The sequence below is a fragment of the Macaca thibetana genome, chromosome 14 (genome assembly GCF_024542745.1).
Source record: "Macaca thibetana thibetana isolate TM-01 chromosome 14, ASM2454274v1, whole genome shotgun sequence".
Taxonomy (NCBI): domain Eukaryota; kingdom Metazoa; phylum Chordata; class Mammalia; order Primates; family Cercopithecidae; genus Macaca; species Macaca thibetana.
Window position 1 is genome coordinate 125,416,015 of NC_065591.1, and position 16,637 is coordinate 125,432,651.

Below are 16,637 nucleotides of genomic sequence, written 5' to 3' on the forward strand. Positions count from 1 at the left end.
TTCTACAGGGTGTAGAAAGTACGCCCACTGCCTGGACATCTTTATTGATGGCCTGGAGTCCTCCCTTTTAGAAGACAAGTTTCTGGGATATCCACTTAGCTTTCACTGGTTAGGGAAGAGAAGAATTCAACTCCCAGCTAACTTTTTTGAGAAGAGACTCCTCTTAAAATGCCATTTCCCCACTAATTTATCAAAATAAAAACAAAACAAAAGGCTCTTGGCTACTTTGCCTAGTATTAGATAGGGTTTTGAGGGAAAGAAGCTAACATGAACACCCTTTCATCAGTAAAGACTAAAAACCACCTGGATCATGTAATACATCTATGTCACTGCTTTTTTTTTTTTTTTTTTTTTTTTTTTTTGGTGTTTTTTAAAATTTATTTAAAAGTGCCCAGGTGGGCTTAAGGCTGCCAGACTGCACGCACGTCTACAGCAGCAAGGGCTTCTATTCCATCTACAACTTGGATCGGGGGAAAAAGGGAGATGTAGGAGAGGAAGGGAAAAAGAGGGGAAAAATATACCACCACCCCTCCCCCGCCAAAAAAGGGAAAAAAATCCCACCACAGGGAGATCTATGTGCCAAGCATAATGAAGAGTGTGCTCCCCAAACAGATGGTTCTGCACAGGCTAATGTTCTGCTGGTTTTCCTTAGAGACCTATTTTGAAAAAGTTTAAAAAGACAGGAGATTTCAAAATAATTCAATCCTGGCAGAAATTCAAACTCCAAAACTAGGAGCAAAATCATCCTTCACTGAATTCCTTTTCTCTTTCTCTTTTCTTAAACATTTTATTCATTTTATAGAGATTTCTTTTTTGTTTGCTTTTGTTCCAATCATGAGGAGAGTGGTTGAGGAGTACTGAATCCATCACTACTTTGATGACACAGGTAAGATTCCAGATTCACATTTCCAGGTACCAAGAGTTCCCTCTAAATGCCACAATCAAGTCAGCCTTCATGTACGTTTCTTTCTATTGAACACAACAATGCCCATTGGTATCTCTGAAGCGTAATCGCATCTTAGGTCAGTATTTCTCCCAAGTAAAGCAGCTGTTTGGAATTGAATGCTCCCCTTTTGTCTTATAAACTGAACTGCGTCTTCGTACTTCATTCCACATTCAATCAAAGCAAGTGCAACCAGCACAGATGCCCTTCCCAATCCCACAGCAGAAGGCACTGCAACACAGCAGCCTGGCTCTTCATGAAATTCGGTTTATAACAGGTTTAACCAGTCATCTGCTATCTGATTAGGGGGTGGAGCTCCATCATCAAATGGCCAATCAAGAACATGGATTCCTTCTTTTTCAACTGGAGGTTTATCATATGTAGCATCACAGACTCGAACCAAAGTCGTCACTCCATACTTCTTAAGTTCCTCTGGGAACTTGTTGAGAGTAGCATTGGTTGGGGGGTTGTGAGTTATAAGAAAACGCATGTTCTCACAGGAGATCTCGACAGGGGCTGGATGGTTCATTATGGCAAATAAAAAATGTGAGCATGCGTGTGAGTGTGATGGGGAAAGTGAAAAAAAAAACAATAAGTCTTGAAATGTTTCACAGCAGAAAACTTTGAAAAGACCACTAAAATGCCTATTATCAATCAGTGTTTTCTCTATTCAACTTGTTTATTCCTTATGAAGCTTCTGTCTTCAAGATAAGCAAAGTATTTAGAATCCACTTGAATCCAAATTCAACTTGGGCCTCAATTTCTGCAGATGGATACCTTCAGACTCCAAAAAAATCCAACTACATACAAACTTAAGCAGCCTTTACTACATTTAGGCACTAGTGAGACAAGTTAAAAGTGTAGATCGCTTTCCACTTGTTTACTTGATGCTCAGTTTTACTGGAGTCATTAAAAGAAATATGCTTGCAATTAAAAAAAAAAAAAAAAGCCAACTATTTCTGAGGCCAGTCTCCGTGTCCAGGAGTCTTCAAGGCAACGTTAATTATGGCACATAGAACCTCTAAGCTCGTCAGCGAAGACGCTGTGCTGAGCCTGGCAGAAGTCTGCGCGCACACTCAGGATCGCCGTAAATGTGCAACGTATATTCCGAGGAAAACCGCTGGCGAGCTGGGGATGGGCACGGCCGTCTGGCGGTGGCGGGAGCGAGGAGGCGCCGCTCTCCTCAGTCACCTCAGCGGCGGCGGTGGCGGCGACACCCCAGCCTCGGCGCGCGATACCCAGCCCGGTGGCGGTGCCGCGTCTCCACGAGTCTGTCTTGCTGCCCCCGCTGCCCTGTGGCGTCCCCTCGCGGGGGCCCGGGCCCGTTGCCCCTCCAGCCGCTCCCCTGCGGGCAACGGTTACAGCCGGGCCGATCGCGCCGCCGTCACCACCTCTGCGCGCGCAGCGGAAAACAGCTCCCGCCCCCTCTTCTCTCAACTTAGTTCCACATCTTCCCGGGAAGGGAGACACGGCTGTGTTGAAGATGACGGTGCCAGCTGCACATCATGTCAGAGGCTTTTTTTAGGTCACTTCCCTTGCACACTCATCCCAGATGGGGGTTTCCTCAAACAATGGGATCTCGTTTTAGGCTTCAGGGTCTGATTCATGTTTTCCTTTTCCTACAGATCCTCTTCACGCTTTGTTTGTTGCTTGCTTTTTTAGTTCTGGATAGATTTTAGTATTGTATTTCTTCTTATAAGATCATAAAATAAAGCAAGAAGTAGGTAAGAGGCAAAACTCCCAGCTTCTAGTTTTTACTTTGTACTTGTAGCCACTGACCTCGCTAGCATCCAATCCCCTGTCTGGGACTTGAGTGTAGTCATCCTTCCGTTGATGGCTGCTGGGAAGCTGAATCGGTGTTGAGAAGGTGCTGTGAGACACAGCATAGAATGTGAGCCCCGACAATACTCAGGAGAGTGTATAGCTCGTTCAAGTCCCAGCAGCACTGTGGGTGGCTCCCTCCTGCTTTGCTGATTATCAAAATTGTTGGTAGGAGAAAGCATGGTGTCTGCTTTGTTCTTTTCTCTACATTAGACATCAGTCCTACAAGCCGGTTGACAGGCCTGTTCAGAAAAAGCACCCCAATGGGTTCATTTTCTTCTTCAGCAGAATAGTCAGCTGATCAACAGGAAGCAGCACACCTTCACACTTGCTGTGTGTCAAAATCATGCTCTGTGAAATGAAAGGTCCTTCTCTCTCTGCACACTGCTGATTGGATGGCTCCTCATATGTGAAAATTTGTACTCTGTATAGCTGGTAGGTTTTCCTAGGACATCCCTTCCCTGTCCCACCCTTGTCTTCCCAGGAAAAGCATATATTTTCCTTGTGGACAGCTGTCCATAAAGGTGGAAATGCTAGTAATACTTGAGCCTACTTAACCAGATGACAGTGAAACTTAGAAATTGATCCCAAGGTCCTCTGGCTCTCTACCCTGCATTTGCTTTGCTGAGGCTCTCTAAACAAATGAGGAAAAGGCTGTTGTTCAGAGGTAGTGACTCATATGCAGATGGATGGCCACAGCCACAGTGCGCCCCATCCCTGCCATCTCTCTTTGTCGTCCTCTGTCTGGCCCATGCTGCAGTGCCTTGCAGATTTGTTTGTATGCATGACTTTGTCATCTGTTGCTGAGAGCTGAGAGGAAAATCTCCTGACTGGTAAGTGCCTGTGCTGTTTATCTCAGGGCAACCCACGTTTCTACACGCTTCAAGGCAGGCTTCAGAACTGGGTTACTTTTTATAAAGAAGTGCGTGTTGCCTGAGCCTCTATTAGTGTGGTTCAAACATGAGCACACAGATATGGGAAGGATTTTGCTGTGTAGGTCTGAGGACTGTGAGATGGAGATGATTCAGGAAGTCTGTGACAGAGCTAGGATAGCAAAGTCAGTTTCTTGCTCAGGTCTTCCTATGTAGAAAACTGTGCTAGATACCACTGTGCATGGCAAGGGGCATGAATCTGGAAGTAAAACTGTCTTCCGTTTAAACTCTGAATCCTAATTTTGTCTCCTCTCCAAATCCCACTGATTATTAGCTGTTCAACACCTAGTTCTGGCCTTGAGGGTATCAGTAACTTCTCCCTCTCTGTTTATCATTGTGACAGATAAACTGGCACTGATGCATTGTAGGATAGCTTTGCCTTTGGACCATCTTAGTGTCACTTAGCATTTGAGAAATAAGTGGCTAGATTATAGAGAAGGAATTCTCAAACTTTATTATCTCTTGCCACATTTCTGGTCAAGCATGCACACAATCAAAACAAAACACCAAAGTGTGTAGTTAATCTCTTTCATGGAGTCATACGAAGAAGAACTGTAGGCATCAGAATGTGATAGAGTGTTAGACATGGCATTTAAGAGCACAGTTTGAAGTGCTGGCTCCATCACTTAGCTGTGGACTGTAGGCAAGCCACTTGGCCACATCATCATTTGTAAATTGGAAATGATACCACTTGCTCTGACTGTTTTGAAGAGTGACCCTAAGGAATTAATCTGAATCATTTTCACTTCCTTCCCTACCTCTGGAACTGTGATGTCTGATGGCCCTGGTTTCAAGAATGAGAACTAATGCCATTGTAGTGAGTCATTTTAAAACTTGATGCCTTTCGGCCGGGCGTGGTGGCTCACGCCTGTATCCCAGCACTTTGGGAGGCCAAGGCAGGTGGATCATATGAGGTCAAGAGTTTCAGACCAGCCTGGCCAACATGGTGAAACCGCATTTCTACTAAAAATACAAGAAATTAGCCGGACATGGTGGCACACGTCTGCAGCCCCAGCTACTCGGGAGGCTCAGGCAGGATGGTCACTTGAGCCCTGGAGGTGGAGGCTGCAGTGAGCTGAGATTATGCCACTGCACTCCAGTCTGAGCGACAGAGTGAGACTCCATCTCAAAACAAAATAAACCTTGATGCCTTTGAAAATAAATACAAAATTATTTTAATATATTTCTAACAAGTAGGCACAACAGAGAATGGTAGCAGACAACGGCTGCTCCTAGAATCACATTAAGAAAGGCACAGAAGAGAGTGAGTGAGGCTGGTCAGTATCGGGGGCCTCTCCATCATCACCTGTGCACTCTTAGGACTCTTTTTCTCCTCTCTGCACTGGAGTCTGAACAGATACGCCTTTCTTGTTGGGAACCAAGTGCCTTTAAGAAAGCACATATTGACTCCCACAATGAGTCAAACAGTGGTTTTTTTGTTTGTAAAAGTAAAATCAGTCTTTTGGGTGTCACTTACAGTTTAAAAACAAAAAGGAAAAGAAAGGAAAAAGAAAAGGTTTTCCTCTTGGGCTTTAGCCTTGGCCTGAAACTGAGCTGATGTATTGTTATTATCACTTGAGAGCACAACAGCCTGAGGTCTAGTCTTCTCCTTAATATAGCTGGGGATGCCATTCCATGTGGTTTTAGAAATCCTTTGTTATTTCTGCTCACCTGCAGAGACAGGCCTCCTGGGAGTGGACCCCAGAGTCTACAGCATCAGAACTCATCTCTCCCTGAGCTGGGATTAAATGTCATTGAACAAAATACTTAACAGCCTTTGTCAGCTGTGAATTCAAGCATATTTTGGTACTCAAAGACTTAGAATTTCTGTATTTGGTATAAAGTCAGATGATATGGTTTGGTGGTGTGTCCCACCCAAATCTCATCTCAAATTGTAATCTCCATGTGTCAAGGAAGGGGCCCTGGCGGAGGTGATTGGATTATGGAGTTGGCTTCCCCCCGTGCTGTTCTCGTGATTGTGAGTTTTCATGAGATCTGATGGCTTAAAAGTGTGTGGTAGTTGCCCCCTTGCTCGCTCACTGGTGTGCATGCGTGCTCTGTCTCTCTCCTCCCCTCCCCTGCTGCTTTGTGAAGAAGGTGCCTGCTTCCCCTATGCCTTCCACCATGATTGTAAGTTTCCTGAGGCGGCCTCAGCCATGTGGAACTGTGAGTCAATTAAACCTTTTTTCTTTATAAATTACCCAGTCTCTGGTAGTTCTTTATAGTGTGAAAATGGACTAATACATTAGAAAATACTATTCTTACATTTTTGTATATTTATCTTGCTCTGTATTCATTTCCATTCCCCTCTGTATTAGTTTACTAGGAATTGTATAACAAAATACCATAAACAGGTGGCTTAAACAGCAGAAATGTATTTTATCATAGTACTGCAGGCTGGGAAGTCCAAAATCAAGGTGCTGGCGGGGTTGGTTTCTCCTGAGGCTTCTCCTTGGCCAGTAGATGACTCCCTTCTTGCTGTGTCCTCATATCATCTTTCCCCTGTGCAAGCACATCCCTGGTATCTCTTCAAGTTTGTTTGTTTTGGTTTTTTTTTTTTTTTTTTTTTTTTTTTTTGAGACAGAGTATCACTTTGTCACCTAGGTTGGAGTGTAGTGGCTTGATCTCGGCTCACTGCAAGCTCCACCTCCCAGGTTCATGGCATTCTCCTGCCTCAGCCTCCCAAGTAGCTGGTACTATAGGCGCCCGCCACCACACCTGGCTAATTTTTTGTATTTTTAGTAGAAATGGGGGTTCACCGTATTAGCCAGGATGGTCTCAATCTCCTGACATTGTTATCCGCCTACCTCAGCCTCCCAAAGTGCTGGGATTACAGGCGTGAGCTACCGCGCCTAGCCTCTCTTCAGTAGAAGGACACTACTCATATTGGATTAGGTCCACACCCTTATGACCTTCTTTAACCTTAATTACGGTCTCAAATTTAAAGCCTTTAAATTTGAAACGTGCTATTCTCTGGGCCTCTGGAAAATCATTGGTCCCTAGATAGCAAGTAGAGTAATGATAATAAATGGTCCCCCTTCTAAAATGTTTAACTTATTTATCTTCAGTTATTGGTGAAAGAAGGGTAAGTTTTTAAATAATATGTTACATTTGAGAAAAATTGAAGTGTGCAAAATCATATTAAAAGTCAGTAAGAGGCCAGGTGTGATGGCTCACACCTATAATCCTAGCACGTTGGGAGGCCAAGGTGGGCAGATTGCTTGAGCTTAGGAGTACGAGACCAGCCTGGGCAACACAGTGAAACCCATCTCTACTAAAATACAAAAAATTAGCTGGGCGTGGTGGCAGGCGCCTACAGTCCCAGCTACTCGGGAGGCTGAGGCAGGAGAATCGCTTGAACCTGGCAGGCGGAAGTCGCGGTGAGCCAAGATCGCACCACTGCACTCCAGCCTTGGTTACAGAGCGAGACTCTTTCCCCGCCCCCCCCCCCCCCAAAAAAAAAGTCAGTCTCCAAAAAAAAAAAAAAATGTCAGTCAGAGTATTAAAAACAGGGCCCCAGATAGTTCATAGCTTTGGCATATAGAAGAGTTTTGAAGATGGAATTATAAGCACATCGAGTAGTTACCTCTGTCCTGGATTAAGCCACCTAGTTCTGGATTGAAAACACATTTGCTAGTTCTACCTGAAGCAATTAAATCCTGGGAAAACATAAGCCCAGAATGCCAGTTTACCAACTTACAGTGAGAATGAGAGCTCCGTTATCAAAGAAACACTGAAAGAGCAAAGACACTAAGTCAGTCTATGTTTGGATTGGTGTAGATTTCTCTCATGCCATTTGCCATATTGTATTGAAAGTATCTGTGTCTTTTCCCCCTACTTAAAATAAGTAACTTTTCCAGAAACTTCTTGGGTTCTTAGGTATTATGGTTGGGAATCAGAGAGATGAATAAGAATGACTAAAAAAAAAAATAGTGACAAGGCTAACCTATAGTGATCTCAGCAAAATGGTGTTCCATTTTGGATGTTCCAGGCTCCTGCCCACCAGCAGAAAAATTAAAAAATCACCCAGTAGCTATCTGAACCAACATTGTAGAAGCTCTGAAATCAGTCAAACAAAGATTATAGCAACCGAGCAAACATCTAACCAAGAAGAGCCATCTTTAAACCAGTAGGAAACACCTGTGGCATTTTTACACACCCTTTGCCCTACCTGCTCCCTGGCATAGTAGCTGCTTTGGTCTTGAACAGGCAACAGCTATTCCCCAGCTTTTCTCTCAAACCAGAGGGAACAGAGCAGACCTTATTTGCAAATTAATGTGTATGTCTGTTCCATCCTTTCTGGGGGATACATGAAGGCCTAATGCAAGGTGCTTGTCTCTGTCTTGTATAACCAGGGAAACAGGCAGTAAAACCAGTGGGCACTGCTAGTAAAAGCTACAGAGTGACTATAAACCTACAGATGCCTGAAGAGATTCTGGCTGGACGTGTACAGTAGGCCCTGTAAGGCCCAGTGGGTGAGATTCTTAGGAAATTAAGACTCTCAAAAGCATCCACATAAATGAAGGAAAGTAGAAAGCCATGCTCATGTCAGGCAAGACACATGATCAGAAAAGCCCGAAAAGATACTAAGATTCATCCCAGGCTGGTCTCTAGATTCAGAATAAGCCTAGCTAAGAGATGAAGGAGTACCCCTGCACAGAGCCGGTCTACAAAACTCAGAGAGGCAGCTATAATATGCTCTTTTTTTTGGCGTTGGTGGGGCGGGGGTTTTGTTTTAGTGTTCGTTCATTTCAGCTTTTGGCACTTAAGACAGTCTTGATTATACTCTTATAATAGCTGAACACAAGGTTAAGGAACCTTAGTAACCACACTTGGAAAGGAATAGTCTTTGCAAAAGAAAGTTCTGAGTTTCAAATGAACTCCTACAGCCTTAAACAATAATTTTTTTTAAAAAACACAGCAAATCTTGGGGCAGGGGGACAATCTGATTTCCAGAGTTACCGTATTATAATAATCGAATGCCAGATTTTCAACAACAGCATCAACAACAACAACAAAAAATAACAAAGCATACAAAGAAACAGGAAAACATGACTCATTTAAAGGAACTAAATGGATTGACAGAAACTGTCCCAGAGGCAGCACAGATATTGGACTTACTAGCCAAAGCTATTTGTTTAAAATATGCACAAACACCTAAGGGGAGAACATGGACAAAGAACTAAAGGCAATCAGGCAAACAGTCCCTGAACAAAAGGACACTATCAATAAAGACATAGAAATTACAGAAATGAAACAAACAGATTTTGGAGCTGAAAATACAGTAACTGAAATGAAAAATTTACTAGAGGGGTTCAACAGCAGATTGATGCAGATAGAAGAAAGAACTAGCAAAGTAGAAGTTAGGACGATTATCAAGTTTGAGGAGCAAAAAGAAAAATAATGAAGAAAAGTGAACACAGTCTAAGCAACTCATGGGACTACCAAGTGGACCATCATATGCATTGTGAGAGTTTTAGAAGGAGGAGAAATATGGGGCAGAAAGATTATTTTAAGAAATAATGAAGAATAAACTCCCCAAATTTGATGAAGGGCATAGATCCACAAATCCGAGAATCTCACTAGACTTTAAGTAGAATCAACCAAAGAGACTCACACTGAGACACATGATCAAACTTGACAAAGAGAAATTCTTAAAAGTACCCAGAGAGAGGTGACTCAGCAGATACAATTAATCTTCAAGAAGACTATAAGCTGAATTCTTACCAGAAACCTTGGAGGCCAGAAGGAAGTGGGGTGATATATTTAAAGTGCTGCAAGAAAACAATTGTAAACCACAAATTCTATATCCAGCAAAGCCATCCTTCAGCTATGAAGCAGAAATTAAGACATTGCCAGATAAATGAAAGCTGAGGGAGTTCATTACCACCAGACCTCTACAGGAAATATGAAAGGGAGACCCGCAGGTTGAAATGAAAGAATACTTAGACAATAACTCGAAGGTGTATGAAGATATTGAGATCTCCGATAAAGGTAATTACATGAGTTAATACTTATAATTTTGGGCCGGGCGCGGTGGCTCAAGCCTGTAATCCCAGCACTTTGGGAGGCCGAGACGGGCGGATCACTAGGTCAGGAGATCGAGACCATCCTGGCTAACACGGTGAAACCCCGTCTCTACTAAAAAATACAAAAAACTAGCCGGGCGAGGTGGCGGGCGCCTGTAGTCCCAGCTACTCAGGAGGCTGAGACAGGAGAATGGCCCGAACCCGGGAGGCGGAGCTTGCAGTGAGCTGAGATCTGGCCACTGCACTCCAGCCTGGGCGACAGAGCGAGACTCCGTCTCAAAAAAAAAAAAAAATACTTATAATTTTGGTTTATAATTGTGATTTTTGAAGAAATTATAACACAAATCCAGGTCAGTTAGGCCCTGATTAAATCCCAGTAGGTTAGACTCTGGTAAGACAATTTTTCTTTTGGGCAGGACTTGTTAAGGACAGAATGCTTTAGAGGTATTTCAAAATGGCTAACATTTCCCCTCCCTATGCCAGGAGCACGAGGGGATTTTTCTCCTGTCTTCAGTGAGAGAACCAGGTAGGGCCTCTGGAGATAAAACTCACAAGAATGTCTGGGGGGCCTGCTAAGACTGGGCCCCATGGAGTTTTTAACTCTCAGACTTGTTGGCACTGAGACTCCAACGATTCATCAATTATAGTTTAGGTTTTCCTACTCTAGTACTGGTGGTTCCTGCAGAGGCTTCTTCTCCTGAGTTTCTGCTCTGCAGGTTGGGATTCTCTATCTGCCTGTCTGTCTCTCCAATCTGGAGACAGTGTTTTGACCTATGACCTCAATTCTCGGACAAATCTAAGCAGAGTTGTTGATTTTCAGGTTGTTCAGCATTTTACTTGTCGTCAAGATGGAAGAGGGCTTCTAAGCTGTTTGCATGCTAGACTGAGAACCAGAAGTACTGTGTGTTGGTTTTGTATCCTGCAGCCTTGCTGAACTCATTTATTTATTCTGATATTTTTAGTGTTAGAATATGTAGGGTTTTCTATGTCTAAGATCATGCCAGCTACAAACAGAGATAATTTTCCTACTTCCTTTCCAACTTTGATTCCTTTTTTGTCTTTTTCTTGACAAATTTCTCTTGCTAGAAATTCCAATATCATGTTGAATAGAAGAGGTGAAAGTGGGCATCGTCTTGTTCCTGATTGTAGGGGAAAAACTTTGAGTCTTTCACCACTGAATATGCTGTCAGCTGTAGGTTTTTCATATATGACCTTTATAATGTATAGAAAGTTCTTTCTATTCCTAGTTTACTGAGTGTTTTTATCTTGAAAGGTTGCATTAGGTCAGTTGCTTTTTCTGCATTAGTTGGGATGATCATGTGGTTTTTTCCCCTTCACTTTATTAATATGTTGTAATACTGTAATTGATTTTTATGTGTTTCAGGAAGAAATCCCACTTGTTAGGTACTTAACTCTTGCTGCCTCTAGTCATCTTGCCACCCAAGGGGAGTGGGGACGGAGACACAGTGGTGAAGGTCACAGCCCAAGGGCATAGTCTTACTGAAAGACTGAGACCTAATCATAGGTCTATAGAATGCTTCCCCCCTACACACACACCTTACCCACCATAACATTAAAGGCTTGTTTACTACAGTTTATTTTCCTGGGTAATCATGTCTGGCTTTCAACAAAAAGTACAATGCATACTAAAAAGCAAAAACAGTTCAAGGAAATGGAGCAAGCATCAGAACTCTGATATGAAAGAGACGTTGGAATTATCAGACTGGGCATTTAAAACAACTCTGATTAATATGCTAAGGGTTCTAATGGAAAAAGTAGATAACATAAGTAGATAACATGCAAGAACAGATGCACAGTGCAAGCAGAGAGATGGAAATTTTCAGAAAGAATCAAAAGGAAACACTAGAGATCAAAAAACTGTAGCAGAAATGAAAAATGTTTTTGATGGACTCAGCCTCTGAGCTTGAGGATATGCCAACAGAAACATCCAAAACTGAAAGCACAGAGAGAAAGATGACCTAAAAAATGGAACAGAATATACAAGAAACGTGGGGCAACCACAGAAGATGTAACATACTTGTAAATGATAATACCAGAAACAGAAGATAAGAACAAAAATTTTTGAAGCAATTATGACTGAGAATTTCCCCAAATTAATGCCAGGCACTAAACCACAGATCCATGAAGCTCAGAAAACACCAAACAGGATAAATGCCAAAAAAAATAAAAATAAAAAAAATAAAAATAAATCTAGGCATATAATAATCACACTGCAGAAAATCAAAGATAAATAAAACATAAGACAGAGGGGAAAAGTACCTTAGCTATAGAGGAGGAAGAGTAAGAATTACATCATACAGTATTTGGATTGTATAGTAATTCTGTGTTTAACTTTTCAAGGAACTGCCAAACTTTTCATGGTGGCTGCACCATTTTACATTCCCATCAGCAGTGGACAGGGTTTGGGTTTCTCCACATCCTCACCAACACTTATTATTTCCCCCCTTTGAAAGAAATCATAACCATCCTAATGGGTGTGAAGTGGTGTCTCATTGTGGTTTAGATTTAATTTCCTTAAAGGCTAGTGATGTTGAGCAGCTTTTCATGGTATATCTTCTTTGGAGGCATGTCTGTTCGAATTCTTTGCCAATTTTAAAATTTGTTCATTTGTGTGTTTTTTTGTGAGTTGTAGGAGTTCTTTATATGTTCTAGATGTTAATCCCTTATCATATATATATGCTTTGTAAATATTTTCTCCCATTCTGTATATTGTCTTTTCACTTTCTTGGTAGTGTCCTTTGATGTTTAAATTTTTTTTGATGAAGTCCAATTTACCTATTTGGTTCTTTTGTTGTCCATGCTGTTGGTGTCATATCAAATCATTGCCTAACTCAGCATCATGAAGATGTTTCTCTATGTGTTCTTCCAAAATTTTATAGTTTTAGTTCTTAAATTTAGGTGTTTTATATGTTTTAAGCTAATTTCTGTATTTGACTTAATATAAGGGTCTGACTTCATCGTTTTGCATGTGGATATCCAGTTTTCCCAGCACCATTGTTGGAAAGGTTGTCCTTTCTTCATTAAATGATTTTGGCATCCTTGTGGAAAATCATTTGATCATATATGCAAGGATTTATTTCTGGGCTATTCTTTTCCTTTGATCTGCATGTCTGTCTTTATGCTGTGGGGGGACCCCACACTGTTTTAATCACTCTAGCTTTGTAGTAAGTTTTGCAATCAAATGTTGAAATACAATAAAGATGAATAAATATGTTTTTTTAATCCTAAAATGTTAGCTCCATGAGAGCACAGATTTTTATCTATCCTTTTTTTTTTTTTTTTTTTTTTTTTTTTTTTGAGATAGAGTCTCATTCTGTCACCCAGGCTGGAGTGCAGTGGCCTGATCTCAACTCGTTGTAACCCCCACCTCCTGGGTTCAAGTGATTCTCCTGTCTCAGCCTACTGAGTAGCTGGGATTACAGGCGTGTGCCACCATGCCCGGCTAATAGATTTTTATATATCTTATTCATGTATTAGCCCTAATATCTAGGCAGGTATCTAGTACATAATTAGAGATAAATAAAAACTGTTGAACGGCCAGGCGCGGTGGCTTACCCCTGTAATCTCAGCACTTTGGGAGGCCGAGGTGGGTAGATCACCTGAGGTCAGGAGTTCGAGACCAGTCTGGCCAACATGGTGAAACCCTGTCTCTACTAAAAATGCAAAAATTAGACAGGTATGGTGGCAGGCACCTGTAATCCCAGCTACTTGGGAGGCTGAGACAGGAGAATTGCTTGAACCTGGGAGGCGGAGGTTGCATTGAGCCGAGATCACACCATTGCACTCCAGCCTGGGTGAGAAGAGTGAAATTCTGTCTCAAAAAACAAAACAAAAACTGCTGAATGAATGGAATTTCCCAGAGAGCTTAGAGTATGATGGACAGGCCAAAATAGACAGGAAATTGAATAGGAATAACAGCATTTGACAAATTAGCAGTTTTCCTTTTTCCTCCTTCCAAAAAACCCTTTGCTCAGTCTTAAATAATGTAACTTCAGTATGAGTATTCCTGTAGCACTGGATTCAATGTGTGCACAATTAAACTTCAGCAGCCACCGCTGCAAGCGGGCTCCCAGAACCCATCTCCTTAGTAGTTCTCTCGGAATCTTATCCCCAGGCATCGGGCAGGATTCTGGATGAGTTACTTACGATGTCTTCACGGGTTAGATTTGTGCCTTCCAATCCTCACACTACCATTCTTTTATACAGTTACTACTACATTTTAAAGTGGCACCTTGGTCTATTGGCGATGGGCAAGAAAGGAGTTCTAGAGTATTAGTAAATTTAAGGATTATTTGGAAATAGAAGGATAATTCTGAGGAAGGACTCTCAGCGTGGGACCTTATTTGATGTAGTGCCCAGCTATTGCAGATAGTCATTTAAGCTAGAACTTCACGTGACTTGTAGTGATCCTCTGCTCTGGAGTCTTCCTGGGACATACTGCCTTCTAGGATTAGTATAAAAAGCTACCTGTATTTAAGTCTCATGTGTAGTTCATGAAAAATAAAATACAAAGCTGCTTGTGAAACTTATCTAGGATAGTTGAGCAAGAGAGTGGTCAGGCCAAGTCTTCATTAAGAAATATAAAGCAGGCCAGGCATGGTGGCTCATGCCTGTAATCCCAGCACTTTGGGAGGCCAAGGCGGGCAGATCACGAGCTCAGGAGATCGAGACCATCCTGGCTAACACAGTGAAACCCCGTCTCTACTAAAAATACAAAAAATTAGCCGGGCGTGGTGGCGGGTGCCTGTAGTCCCACCTACTCGGGAGGCTGAGGCAGGAGAATGGCCTGAACCCGGGAGGCGGAGCTTGCAGTGAGCTGAGATGGCGCCACTGCATTCCAGCCTGGGCAACAGAGCAAGACTCCGTCTCAAAAAAAAAAAAAAAGTATAAAACATTCATTTCTTTGCCATAACGCTGAGGGATAAAAGAAGTGACAATTGCCATTATTTAGCTTCTTTGAGGTTGTAAGAAACAAATTGGTTTAGTTTACCTTCCAAGTTTATTATAAAGATACATATCTCAGTTGGCCTTCATGAAAATTAAACATCATTTACCTTTTATGTCCTCTAGTTCACCTGTTGTTATCAACTCTAGTATTTTCCACCATTTTGACCAAGCAGCCTATATCTCCTTATAATGTACTTCTATTTCTCTAGACTGTAAGCTTTCCCATTTTCTTATTTCTCTTGGCTTCATACTTCTTAAGAGAAAAGATGTGATTGAGTTGTCCATTTATTATCCAGGTGAGCAGTGCTCTCGTGACACCTCTCAGTCCATTGATGGTCTTTGGGCCAGAGCTGATCTCTGGTCATAGTCCCTTGTAGCCAGTGTCGGTGTCTCATCTAAGTTATGGTGATCATACTGAAGAAATGTTTATGGTCACTTTCCTTAGAAGAAACTTGTGTGGCCTTGGTAGAGACGCAGAGCCTCATGTATCATTCTTTAGTGATGCATCACTGGGAGCTTTCATTTTGAAGAAGTAGAAAGGGCTGCATGTGCATGGGATGTATTTCTGGCTTCCAGAGGGAGTAGCCGTGGTTATCTAAACAAAATAAAATTATCTGTACTTGTTCTTTGTTCTATAACCTTTTGTAGAAGTGTTTTAGGAACCAATAGCAATTCAGGCATATTATACTTCTGTTTTCCATCCCTCTTTATTGGATTATTCTTTAGGGCTTTTGCTAGAATTAGTGAAATCTGACTATTGAGAAAGAAAAGATCCATGTAGCTGGGCCGTTAAAGAAGATAAAGGAAAAGAATGGGCTGCGTGAGGCTGCCCAATATGCAAGGAGTTAAAGCAGCTTGGAGCAGAGTTGTGCTGTACGTTTTCTGTAGCAGTTATCATAAGCCAGGACCCAGAGGCCTCATAGGGGTGTTCTGTATGAAGTCCTTCTTGGGGACGGCATATTTTATTAGGGGCATGACAGCTGAAGAATAATATTTTGTAGGTGGTCTATGTACCTGCTTGATCTTCTCTCCAAGATTAGTTGAGAAATTTTGAGACTGTGGAAAACAGGTTTCTGATTACCCATAAGGAATCAGATGCTGGTTCTGAAAGGGACTGCCATGCAAGTAGCTATCTTGCTTTCATTAATGATATGAACTTAGCTTCATGAAAATTACCATGTTATATTATTATTTTTCTCATTTCAACAAAGATCGGTGAAAACTTCGTGGACTGGAACCACCGGGTTGCTCATACAGCAAGGTGGACTCCTAGCTGGTTGATAACCATACCCAGAGAGTGTGATGCCGCCCTGAAGGGGAGAGGTCCAGCCCAAGAGTCTGGACTGTATCATGTGCCACTGAGGGTGCCTGTGCAGCATCGGAAGCCTGGGGAAGAGGGGAGGATGGAGGGAGGAAGGGCAGAAGGCCCAGCAGGTCTGGGTGAGAGGTGTCGGAGGGTCAATAGGAAATGCTTAGACAAAAGGCTTTAAAGCTCTGAGGGCTTTGTTCTGGGACTAAAAAGGAGAAGGAATTCTTAGAACTTTTCTCTTTCCCTTGGTTCCTTCCAGTGAAGGTCAGATTTGTGAGAGAAAGCAGTTAACTTGGCTTACCTGAGAGACTTTATTGTGGAATATTTTTCCATCCTCTGTGGTTAGTAACCATAGCATACACAGACAGGAAAACCTGACCTCTGTGCAAGGTTTCTCTGCTGTTTGAGATACGTTGTCTCTGATTTTAGGTTTCTTTCTCCTTCAGGCTGCCTGATAGGGGCTGTAAATCTCAAATCCAGCAATCGAACCCCAGTGGTACAGGAATTTGAAAGTAAGTACAAAGGAAATGCCTCGGATAATGGGCACCATCTACTGGACATTTGGTGTCTTGCAGCCAACTCAGGACACATCCGTCTCTGCAGTGTGCCAAGGAGATGTTGGAGTTGGGCCGCTC

General features: G+C 42.3%; 2 protein-coding genes and 1 pseudogene across 2 annotated transcripts in view; 2 read left to right on the forward strand and 1 right to left on the reverse strand.

The window, feature by feature from the left end:
- ACAD8 (acyl-CoA dehydrogenase family member 8) overlaps positions 1-16,637 on the forward strand; it is a 675,944-nt gene that overhangs the window by 535,023 nt on the left and 124,284 nt on the right. The window lies entirely within an intron of this gene.
- Positions 1-16,637, forward strand: part of JAM3 (junctional adhesion molecule 3) — a 73,751-nt gene that overhangs the window by 44,897 nt on the left and 12,217 nt on the right. Inside the window, 1 exon segment of the mRNA XM_050755990.1 lies at positions 16,449-16,514. Within this exon segment, the coding sequence (XP_050611947.1) occupies positions 16,449-16,514 (66 nt within the window).
- On the reverse strand, positions 963-2,102 carry LOC126934982 (protein tyrosine phosphatase type IVA 2-like; annotated as a pseudogene).